This window comes from Ruditapes philippinarum, unplaced genomic scaffold, assembly GCF_026571515.1.
Source record: "Ruditapes philippinarum isolate M1 unplaced genomic scaffold, ASM2657151v2 ctg616_1_1_1_1, whole genome shotgun sequence".
NCBI classification, from domain to species: Eukaryota; Metazoa; Mollusca; class Bivalvia; order Venerida; family Veneridae; genus Ruditapes; species Ruditapes philippinarum.
The window spans coordinates 261,196-274,032 of record NW_026857130.1 but is presented as its reverse complement, the minus strand read 5'-3'; the positions used below and the strand labels follow the sequence as shown (position 1 = coordinate 274,032).

Below are 12,837 nucleotides of genomic sequence, written 5' to 3'. Positions count from 1 at the left end.
TTCTTTTTTTGTGTTTTTATGCGCTATTTTAATACTGGGTTTTTACGTTTACTACTATTTTAAGAATTCAATTGTCATATTGACCGACGATTATATGTCAAAACTTAACTGGAAAAATCAGTAAACTATGGTTAATCTTTTCAATATATAATATTGTTTATTCTTAAACCATATACATGTACATTTGTATTTTTTTCTTTATCATTTTTTAAATTATCAATCAATTGAATAATTCATAAAATCTTATTTGTAACTTTGAATAATTCCTCGGCATCTTTACTAAACACGAATAACAAATTAAATAAAATGTTTCGAAGTTGATTGTGTCATATTAATGCCATAAAAATGTACATTTTTTCTCAATTATTGTACATATTTTTCGTTTTGATCTCATATAGATAAAATAAAACATGCGATTTGTGTGTTGTTTTTTTTTCGAATTGTATGTTTATGTATAATAATAATCAATAAATTTGAGAGTTGATCTGTGTTTATTAATTATTGTAACCGAACTAAGTGACAAACATTCATTTTGAAAAAAAGGGGGCTATCACCGACTGAAATGGGCAATGTTTATGGCAGATAGTATAACAGTTCAATAACTCTTACGCCCCCAGATGTTATCTGAATAGTTTCCGTCCACTTTCAATTTATGTTCTGTAATTCATACCAAATGCATTGATATGAAAAACAAGATCAACAAAGAATGTCGGCATTCAACGAACGCATCCCCAAATACAGGACAACCGGCAAGGAGTCCGGCAGGACCACAAGCAGGGCAAGGCACACGGGCAAAACACACACACACGCACGCACACGCACGCACACACATATTAACACAAACCGGACGGGATGTCATTATAAATTGTTAAAATTTGAAATAATAGAAACCCACAAAGTGACTGAAAGGGGGAAGGGCCAGAAGAACCAGGGGAATAAAAATGATAAAAACTAGAGGCAGAGGGATAACACATACTGTAGACGAGAACTTTTAAAGTTAACCTTTAGATCTACTTTTATCTGTGATAATTGTGAAGTATAAGATAAAGGGAATGTTGTGCATGGTCAGTTACATTGTAAAACAAATAGTTCGCAGTTGTTTTGACAATGCCAAGCCATTAAAAATAGTAAATATTGGAATTATTTATGTCAAAACACTGGCCATATTATAAAACTAACAAGAGCCATGTCAACATGGCCACCCCCGCCGAATGTGTTTGCTCATTGGAAGAATGTATATGTAGTAGAGCGAATAATTCCATTTTAAGAGGTCTTTTGGTAATGAAAACTAATGGCTATAGTGATTACAGATTTGAAACCTATGTGAATACTGATGGCTGAAAATAACAAAGGGCAATAACTGAAAAATAATGCAGGGTAGGTTATCATTCTTGTGTGCTGCATCCCCCTCAGTAAAATCTATCCACCTATGAAGTTTCAAGTTGATACCTCAAATACTTTTTGAGATAAGCTCTGGACAAAATAGCATGAAAAAAAAAACAACAAAGGGCAATAACTCAAAAATTGTAAAGGGAAGAGTTATCAATCTTGCGCACAACATTCCTCCTCAATAAGATCTATCCACCTATAACTTTTCATGTTGATATCTCAAACACTTTTTGAGTTATGCTCCCCTCAGGTGAAAAATTAGGTATGAAAAATAACAAAGGGCAATAACTCAAAAATTATGAAAGGTAGAGTTATCATTCTTGTGCACTGCACACCTCCTGAGTGTGATCTATGCACCTATGAAGTTTCATGTTAATATCTCATAGGTTTTTGGAGTTATGCTCTGGACAAAAATCAATTTTGAACAATAACAAAGGGCAATAACTCAAAAATCATGCAATGTAGAGTTATCTATTTCTATATCCTCCGCCGGAAATTTTCGGTGGGGGATAATAAGCACAACACATGTATACAATATATGTAACTTTTTAAAAAATTGTCAAGCCTTTACTCATTTTACTATGTTGTTTACATAGGCAAAAACAATGTCACATAATCGTAAAGTTATATCATATTCATTGATTGTTTGTAGACCTGGTAAAGATAAGACACGGTGACATGTAGACGGCGACATGTAGACCATCATGATACAGTTATGATAGATAATGACATCTCTATATCATGATGTTTCCTAAACGAGTTCTATATGTCCTATAATCATGACTGTACATTGTCAACCTTAACTTCTTACAATGGACGAAGTTACGTTAATTTTGAAATTTTGGACACTTTTGTCGGGAATTTTGCATGTTTTAGCAAATGGTAAGTAGTTTATTCATTTGACTTTAAGAATAATTATTACTGAAGTTTGTAATTAGTGACGGTGTATGATAAGGTTCTAAGGTATCAGCACCGTTTTCATGAACTATTTTTATTGTTGTTTTGTTTAATTACGGCAATCTTGGAGTTTTATTTGTTGCAAGTTATTCATCTATTCCGTGTATTTATAAGCACCCTCTCACAAAGTGGTGATTAGCTGAGGGTGGTTCTTTCCGTGAACAAGACATTCCTCATGTCTAATAAATGAAACAATTTAATGATTAACAGGGGCAGGGTAACAGTTTTGAATGTGTTTAGCTTTTAAAATTCACTACGTTTTAAAGTAAAGGTACGATTGTGCGAAAAAGGGGCGTTAGCTAAGAATTAATTCTCTCTTTCTCGCTATACAATATAAATTATAAATATTTTTCTGTTAATACAGTTTTAAATGTGTTTCAGACTGTGTAACACAACATAAAGGTTCGTGTGTAAATTACCGTTACAGTACATGTTTAGATGGTGAATATTACACACTAAATGGCTGTGGATTTGAAGAAATGTGCTGTTTCCCTCCATCCCAGATTCCCATGGTTCCTGCCTTTCTACCAAGTATGTTTCCGTTACTTTCCGTATTTCACTAAGATCAGTAATATTGTGAGCAAAGGCAGAAAAATGGCACGCTTTCAAGCTTATATCAAATTTATTTAATTCAAATAGATATTAAGTGAATTTTGTTAAATTGCTTTTTATATCATACATTTTAGAAATTGACCGTCTTTTGATAATGAAAGATAATTTCACTCCAGCCATATACTATTAGTGATAATTGATTCATACCGCAACTTTATCAAATTCAAAGTTGTTACGATATGAACTTGTCTGTGTACGAGCGTTCACATATAAACTGGTATATTCTACAGATCAATGCGGCTTGAGCACACCACAAACTGCTCATACAAACAAAATTGTTGGAGGATCTGTAGCTAAACCAGGAGAATTTCCATGGCAGGTAATATACAGAATTGTCCTCAAGGAGAGTCTATATGAATTTTAGTCAATGCAGACAACCCGAGGTGATCATTAACTTGTTGACTGTACAAAAATAGGAAAAACCTAAAGAACGCCCAAAACGGCAAATTTGAAAATGTTGCAGGCTCTGTTTAATTAAACCATGGACGTCTCACGTCACATGATAGACATTTTAGGAAAAAAGTTGAATTGTGTATATAAATGATCTGACATAAGTCATCATAAGTTAACAGAAAATTTATGACAACAGGTATCTTTACGACTTCACGATACCCATATATGTGGAGGAATTCTTGTGGACAGACACTGGGTGCTAACTGCCGCACATTGCTTCAGACAGTAAGTCTAGTCTTTGACTTTTTTTATAAAAATATTTCTTTGTGTGAATTAAGATCAGAATCTAATCTAACGTCGACAATAGCTAATGGATTCTTACACGGTTATGTTAACCAACATTTAAAGTGGGTTTTATTCTGTTTATCTACTGTGACTAAAACAGTCTGATACCGGACTAGAAGAGCATATGCATAACAATTTCGTGGCGACTTAAGTATACACTATAGCTATATTTAGAACACGTGTGCTTCAATATCATCAAAGGTTTGATGTGTTATGGACGATATGAAATAAAGTAAGACAAAAGTTAAACTGACATCTTACATATAAGCCATTGATTCAATCACGATTGTTTTATCAGGCGACTAACAAAACGGACATTTTGGTGTTACCAAAATGCCTTTTAATGATGTGTTAATGTTACGAAAAAATTCATTGTGGAAAAGAAGCTATTGTTGATGAACATTGTTGTTGAACATTTTAAAAGGAATCATTTCCCAAAGATGTGGACAGTGGTTGTTGGAGAAAATGACAGGGCATTTATTGAAGGCCAAGAGAAAATAATGAAGGTACAACTCTGATGTAATATACAAAATTGCAATGTTATGGTTATGTGTTATTTTAGATCAAACCATTGTAGTGGTTTATTTTATATCAAACCATTGAAATGTTTTGATTTATATCAAACCGTTGTAATGTGTTATTTTAGATCAAACCATTGTAATGTTTTATTTTATATCAAACCATTGTAATGTTTTATTTTATATCAAACCATTGTAATATTTTAATTTATATCAAACCATTGTAATGTGTTATTTTATATCAAACCATTGTAATGTTTTATTTCATATCAAACAATTGTAATGTTTTAATTTATATCAAACCATTGAAATGTTTTATTTTATATCAAACCATTGAATTGTTTTATTTTATGTCAAACCATTGTAATATTTTAATTTATATCAAACCATTGTAATGTGTTATTTTATATCAAACCATTGTAGTGTTTTATTTCATATCAAACCATTGTAATGTTTTTAATTTTCATCAAACCAATGAAATGTTTTAATTTATATCAAACCATTGTAATGTGTTATTTTATATCAAACCATTGTAATGTTTTATGTTATATCAAACCATTGTAATGTTTTTAATTTTCATCAAACCATTGAAATGTTTTATTTTATTTCAAACCATTATAATGTTTTAATTTATATCAAACCAATGTAATGTTTTATGTTATATCAAACCATTGTAATGTGTTATTTTATATTCTAACACGATCCGCATTTCCCCCATTGATAGAAGAACGGAAAGTGTGTGTTATTATGCATTAAAATCACAGTTTGACGTTCTATATTTAGACATTTGACGTAATCATTATACACGTGACGTAACCACTGTGATGTGACGCGCTGAAAAAAAGTACGGAAACAAATCAGGCGCAATTTAGGTTAATGTCAGGTTTGGCAGCATTTATGTGTTGTTGTCGTGTTAGAATCGAAATAACATATCCAAATCGGTGATTTTATCGCTTGATAACATCACTGTTTGTCGTTCGGATGCGCATCATAATATCACTCGGGCTACGCCCTCGTGATATAATTCCTCGCATCCGAACTCCAAACAGTGATGTTATTGAGCGATAAAATCACAGTTTGGGATATATCATTTTTTAATCAAACCACTGTAATGTTTTATTTTATATCAAACCATTGTAATGTTTTAATTTATATCAAACCATTGTAATGTGTTATTTTATATCAAACCATTGTAGTGTTTTATTACATATCAAACCATTGTAATGTTTTAATTTATATCAAACCATTGGAATGTTTTAATTTATATCAAACCATTGTAATGTTTTATTTTATATCAAAACTTGTAGTGTTTTATTTTATGTCAAACCATTGAAATGTTTTAATTTATATCAAACCTTTGTAATGCTTTATGTTATATCTAACCATTGTAATGTATTATGTTATATCAAACCATTGTAATGTTTTTGTTATATCAAACCATTGTAAAGTTATATGTTATATCAAACCGTAACAATGTTTTATGTTATATCAAACAATTGTACTGTTTTATTTATATCAAACCATTGTAATGTTTTCTGTTAGATCAAACCATTGTGTTATATGAAACCAATGTAACGGTTTATGTTATATCAAACCAATGTAATGTTTTATGTTATATCAAACCATTGAAATGTATCATTTTATATCAAACCATTACACTGTTTTATTTTATATTAAACCATTGTAATGTTTAATGTTATATCAAACCATTGTGATGTTTTATTTTATATCAAACCATTGTTATGTTTTATGTTATATCAAACCATTGTAATGTTTAATGTTATATCAAACCTTTGTCATGTTTTATTTTATATCAAACCGTTGTTATGTTTTTGTTATATCAAACCATTGTAATGTTTTATGTTATATCAAACCATTGTAATGTTTTATGTTATATCAAACCATTGTACTGTTTTACTTTATATTAAACCATTGTAATGTTTAATGTTATATCAAACCATTGTAATGTTTTATTTTATATCAAACCATTGTAATGGTTTATGTTATATCAAACCATTGTAATGCTTTATGTTATATCAAACCTTTGTCATGTTTTATTTTATATCAAACCGTTGTTATGTTTTTGTTATATCAAACCATTGTAATGTTTTATGTTATATCAAACCATTGTAATGTTTTATGTTATATCAAACCATTGTTATGTTTTTGTTATATCAAACCGTTGTAGTGTTTTTTGTTATATCAAACCGTTGTTATGTTTTATTTTATATCAAACCATAGTAATGTTTCCTGTTATATTGTAACAATTGTAATGAGTTTGTTATATCAAACCATTGTAATGTTTTATTATATCAAACCATTGTAATGTTTTTGTTATATCAGACATTGTATTCATCGAAATGTTTATTTGATATTCAACCATTATATATTTCTAACTGATATATCTTCTTGGTTTTTTGTTGTTTCACGTGTTATACAGGTAGACACGTTGTTTGTACACTCTGGTTTTGATGCTAACAATTACGTAGATGATATTGCTATGATGAAGTTGGAGGGAGATGTAGATATTAACGGGTATATACGACCAGCTTGTTTACCTCAGAAAAATGACAGCTTTCAGATGCAGACGTGTGTTATAACTGGCTGGGGAGCCGCTTTTACAGGTCAGAGCTCCTCATGTTTTGTGTAAAAGACGATATGTATTATTACCGGAAAAATCAACATGTATTTTATATAAGTACACACTTTTGATACAAAATGGACTTTCATAGGGTTTTGGTTTTTAGCTCACCTGTCAAAAAAGTGACAGGGTGAGCTTATGTGATCGCTTTTCGTCCGGCGTCTGTCCGTCGTCCGTCCGTTGTCCGTCCGTCCGTAAACTTTTACTTTAAATGACATCTCCTCATAAACCACTAAGCCAATTTCATCCAAACTTCACAGGAATGTTCCTTTGGTGGTCACCTTTAAAAATTGTTCAAAGAATTTAATTCCATGCAGAACTCTGGTTGCCATGGCAACCGAAAGAAAAAACTTTAAATATCTTCTTTAAAAAAACCCTAAGAGCTAGAGCTTAGATATTTGGCATGAAACATCTTCTAGTGAGTGTCTACCAAGTTTGTTCAAATAAAAGCCCTGGGGTCAAAATTGGCCCCGCCCCAGGGGGTCATTGATTTTCCCTATATGCATATAGTAAAAACTTAAAAAATCTTCTTTGAAAAAACCCAAATAGCTACAGTTTAGATATTAAGCATGAAACATCTTCTAGTGAGTGTCTACAAAGTTTGTTCAAATAAAAGCCCTGGGGTCAAAATTGGCCCCGCCCCGGGGGTCATTGATTTTCCTTAAATGTGTATAGCAAAAACTTAAACTCTTCTGTGAAAAAAACCAAGTAGCTAGAGTTTAGATATTAAGCATGAAACATCTTCTAGTAAGTGTCTACAAAGTTTGTTCAAATAAAAGCCCTTAGGTCAAAACTGGCCCCTTCCTAGGGGTGTCATTGTTTTTAACTATATGTGTATAGTAAAAACTTAAAAAATCTTCTTTGAAAAAACCCATTGAGCTCAGAGCTTAGATGTTTAGCATGAAACATCTTCTTATGGGTGTCTACCAAGTTTGTTCAAATAAAAGCCCTTGGACTAAAATTGGCCCTGCAACGGGGGGGGGGGGGGGAGGCCTTTATACAGGTGAGCGACCTCAGGGCCATCATGGCCCTCTTGTTTTGTCATTTTCTGACATGATGTTGTCATGTGATTTAACGAATCTTGCACTAATAATAATTTCATATAAACTTACATAAATCATGATTTCATTTACAATTACACTTATCATGATGAAATATATACTTACAATTATAATCATTTCATATATACTATATTTTATTACTGTGCAATTATTGTATATTGATAAGGTGAATATCAAAGTGTATGGACTTCTCTAATGTGATAGCAAGGTCCTTAGACTGGGATATTCACGATATTCATACAGTAAGTGTTTTATTATATCACTAAATTAAAATTCTTCATATTTGTATATATATTCAAGGGGCGACTGGGATTTTGGAAAGCATGTTTTTTTTTGTTTTTAGTCCCCTACCGGTTTACCGGAGGGGACTTTAGGTTTACCCTCCGTCCGTCTGTCCGTCTGTCTGTCCGTCCGTCAGTCAGTCCGTCCGTCTGTCCGTCCGTCAGTCCGTCCGTCCACAAAACTGGATCCCGCAATAACGCAAAAAGTACTGAAAATATTTTAATGAAACTTGATATATGGATAGATGGCAGTATGGAGATTATGCACGTTCTTTTTTTTTTCTTCCTATGTTGAAAAATTCTGGTTGCTATTGGCAACAAATAGACTGAAAATATGGCAAATTTTACACATAACCTGGATCCCGCGATAACGCAAAAAGTACTGAAAATATTTTTATGAAACTTGATATATGGATAGATGGCAGTATGGAGATTCTGCACATCTTTTTCTTTTCTTCCTATGTTGAAAATTCTGGTTGCTATGGCAACAAATAGACTGAAAATATGGCAAATTTTACACATAACCTGGATCCAGTGATGACACAAAAAGTACTGAAAATATGTTTATGAAACTTGATATATGGGTAGATGGCAGTATGGAAATTATGCACATCCTTTTCTTATTTTCCTATGTTGAAAATTCTGGTTGCTATGGCAACAAATAGACTGAATTTCAAGATTTCTGATTCTAGTTTTTAAGTTTTTTCACTATAAGTTCTTTATTTCTTAAGGTATTTTCTTCAAACTTTAAATTTAAGTTGCTTGTCATCAACCACATCATATGTGACAAAGTTTACAACTCTAGCACAAAATTTATTAGAATTACCTCCCTTGAACTTAAAATTTGCATGAAAAAAACATTGTTTCTTTTTCATAACTTCTTTTTTTGAATGTATCTACTTCAAACTTCATATAAATGTTTCTTATTATCACTCAACATTTGTGAGTGTTCAATACTCTAGCAAGACTATTTCCAGAATTATGCCCCTTTTGAACTTAGACTTTTTTTTGAGAAATTGTTAATTTTTACTCCAACTTCTTCAATCATGATAGGATTTTAAAAATGTTATATTTTGATAACAGGGATGTTTAAAAAATAACTTTAGAGTGTCATTCAGTCTGTCTGTCTGTACATAAAAACTGTTTCCTGTAATTACCTGTAAATAACTTTTTTAACAAATTTACTTAAAATAGGAACATAAGTGAATGGCCAATGGCCCTTTAGAATGTTGCTTGGGCTCTTACCGGTAGGGGACTTATGGATTGCTTGCAATACTATGATAATTGCTTGTTTTTCATCGAACGCTGGTTATAATAATATTTATCTTTGTGGGCGATGACTGTAATTGATTTTACACATTGCATTACAGCTATTTACTCGTAAGGTACTGCTCAAACATCATCAAGTGTGGAAGGAAGTATAATGAATCAACTGTTATGAATGTAATGAAACATTAGAGATTCTCCCTGTTGCGACTGACTGTCAATAGAAAGGGATGTTCACTTAAACAATGCAAGTAGTCAAAACGTCATAAAGACATGCACGAATGTAAATCTTGCATAGATTTGCTTTATGGCACTGTCTTACACTGTTGTAATTTGTTTTCAGGAGGACATGGCACGCATGCGCTGTACAAAGCTAACATCCCAGTATTAGCACAGCCAGTATGTACCTTCCTACTTGACCGAACCATTCCGGATACCATGATATGTGCTGGACTTAAACAGGGCGGTATCGACTCGTGCCAGGTCTGTGCTTTTAATTAACTGGAACATATATGTATATATACTTTAGTGATGGAGACAAATAATTAAATGCATTATAACAACTAATGATCTAGTTGGGTGATCAGGGAATGAACATACTCCACTATTATTTTCATGTTTATAATGATTTTCTAATGATGTCATTTTCAAATCATGATTGTAGCATTCATTATAAATGTATGGGACATACTTTATAGTGAAAAAAATCAATTTATTATAGTTCTGATAAAAGGCTAGTTTCAAATTTTGAAAAAAATATTGCTTGACATTTTAGTTCGCAGTAGAAAGGAAAAAAATAAGGGTGGTTGGGGACGTATCCACATGAAGTCATTCAATAATTTCTTGGTTCTACACGTAAATATGTCACAAAGTCTATTACTACGGTACTGTACGGTTCAGTGGATTTAAATGTTATGTATGGGTACTATAGAATTCTATAAAACGTGCACACATTTGTTTCCTTCCTAGTATTTCACCGAAATGAAATTCAAGAAATCAATAAATTGATACATATTGATTAAAGTTTGTATGCCAATTTGATGAATGACATTGACCTTTTGACCTATATTGTTACGTGTAAGATCATGGGTCTATGCAATTAGAAACAACTTTTTTCAATTTCCTACTGCTGTTATATGTGTACTTTAACTTATGTGGATTGTATAAGAAAGTGTAAAATCGTATTGTATCTACATAATAATTTATATATCAGTAAATGTACGAAGTTTCCATTATGTATTGTAGGGGGATAGTGGCGGACCGTTGGTATGTGAACATGGTGGTATTTATAAAGTTGCGGGGATAGTATCGTGGGGGTATAGTTGTGCGGCCAAGTACACGCCAGGAGTTTACACAAATGTTCCAAAATACATAGGCTGGATAGAATCTGTCCTTAATGCATACGATCCAGCATCGACCATCATAGGAAAACGTGACACAAATCCTGATTATTTCGTGTATAACTAAATGATATTTGGAATTATCAGGCATTGTTTATTGTCTATTCTGAAATGGAAAATTTGCTTTTCTTCATTTATTTGAGGAAGAATAAATTGTTTGCAATAGAATATTGTAATACCGGTATAACATACCTACTATTACATACACCTGACTAGGGTTTACTTTCAAATATTGTCGCCGGGCGAATCGCTTTTGAAAAGTTTTGGTATTCAAATTTTTGAGAAAATATTAATCTGTTAGCAATTCAAAAGATGTTAAGGACGTCAAGGGTTGACATTTATTTGACATTTATTCTGTCAGTTTTTTTCTTGCAACCATTACTGCTACTTATGTCTCAGTTCTCTCATAATACAACAATAAAGAACAACTCACATATTTATTTCATATAATATATATATGTACAATATGCTGTAATTATGTAAATTAACTTTTATTAGCAATCAATAAATGCTAAAAACTTAAAACATCTTGAATACACAGAAAAACAGTAAAATCTTATAAAGAGTTCGGTCATGTAAGAATTTGTGTCACAAATGATAACAACCAAAGATGGTAAAATATTGCTCTGGTACAAAATTGAAAAATATGAAAATATCACAACAAATTGCACAAATATATGAAAAAATGAACTTGTAATTTAGAAAAGAAGAACTTACAATAAAAAAATGAACTTGCTGCAAAAATGTACTTATTGTAGTGCTATAAAAACAAAGACAGAGTAATTTTTTTCATCTTGAGAAAAAAGTAATAAGAATACCAGAAAGGTAAAATAAAACAACAATTTGCAAAATGTACAAAAAAGGAATTTAAACACAAAGAAAATACAAAGAGTCAAACTTTTTTACTTGATTGGGATGGCGATTTATTGCTAGACTTTTATTTGAATGAAATTATTTGTAACATTCTACTTCTCTTTTTTAAGACTTGTGTTGTCAAGATATAAATGTATTCTTACTTATTTATTACACATTATATACAACAGGGGTGTGTGCCAAGTTTGTTATAAAATAAAACACAAAAACCAAAGAAATGAACAAATAATCAGATTTTTATGATCTGATTTATGCTAAGTTCACAATATTTTCCCTAAAGCAGTGTATAATTGTATAACTATCTATGATTATCTGGCTGATAAAGACATATTTACTTTACTTTATGTGCTGACAGAAACATAAAGTAAGATAGCCAGCCCATCTGTACACTGCACTTGTTGTTGTTTCGACATTGTCATTAAAGTTCATGATGAAATCAAAACTGCATGACACAGTGCCATGTTGTACATATAAAAAGTTCTCATTTCGAATTAATACTGAAATACAATGACTTTTAACTTTATAATTTTATAATGGTATTTCTATATTAAACTTGTTCATGTGTTTCGAGTAATGGTTTACGTTCGTCTGTTTTCTCTCTTCTTCTGGCATGTTTAGGTCGCAGTCTGTCATATGCTTGTCTTTTTGTATAGTCTAGATTTCTTACAGCAGCCCGCTCATCTTCTGACATTTTGATGTCTCTGAAAAAGAAAGTTACAGAAAAATGTTTATGCAATATATTGAAATGCATTTGTTCATAACTTTCATGGTAAAATGTATGATTGCACAATAATTTTATTACTCATCAATATAATTGATGTTTAATATTAATGTAATTACAGATTATCGCATATTACTAGTACTTATAATTGCCCTTCAAAATGTACTTTGACTTTTAGAGCTGAAGTTAGATTATACGTACATATACATATATTTAATATGTCTGATATCTGATATATTCAACAAAAGCAAGTATCAAACCAAATACATCCTCGTGTAAACTCGGCAAACTTCGTAAATATGGTTTTACCAGCGTTTACATGACAAGATATTTAAAACTTTTGGTTAACTTAATCGTTATATTCCAAGAAAAGTTACAGA

At 31.3% G+C, this 12,837-nt stretch overlaps 2 protein-coding genes across 2 annotated transcripts in view; one reads left to right on the top strand and one right to left on the bottom strand.

The window, feature by feature from the left end:
• Positions 1-2,111: 2,111 nt before the first annotated feature.
• LOC132748871 (plasma kallikrein-like) lies at positions 2,112-11,031 on the top strand. Its single transcript, XM_060738533.1, has 8 exons — positions 2,112-2,271; positions 2,728-2,877; positions 3,189-3,277; positions 3,548-3,636; positions 4,121-4,202; positions 6,655-6,838; positions 9,807-9,946; positions 10,709-11,031. Exons 1-8 carry the CDS (start codon positions 2,202-2,204, stop codon positions 10,928-10,930), a joined length of 1,026 nt encoding a protein of 341 aa, XP_060594516.1. The 5' UTR covers positions 2,112-2,201; the 3' UTR covers positions 10,931-11,031.
• Positions 11,032-11,995: 964 nt separating this feature from the next.
• LOC132748872 (uncharacterized) overlaps positions 11,996-12,837 on the bottom strand; it is a 62,477-nt gene continuing 61,635 nt past the window's right edge. Inside the window, exon 32 of the mRNA XM_060738534.1 lies at positions 11,996-12,437. Within this exon, the coding sequence (XP_060594517.1) occupies positions 12,284-12,437 (154 nt within the window). The 3' untranslated portion in view covers positions 11,996-12,283. The remainder of the gene's footprint in view (positions 12,438-12,837) is intronic.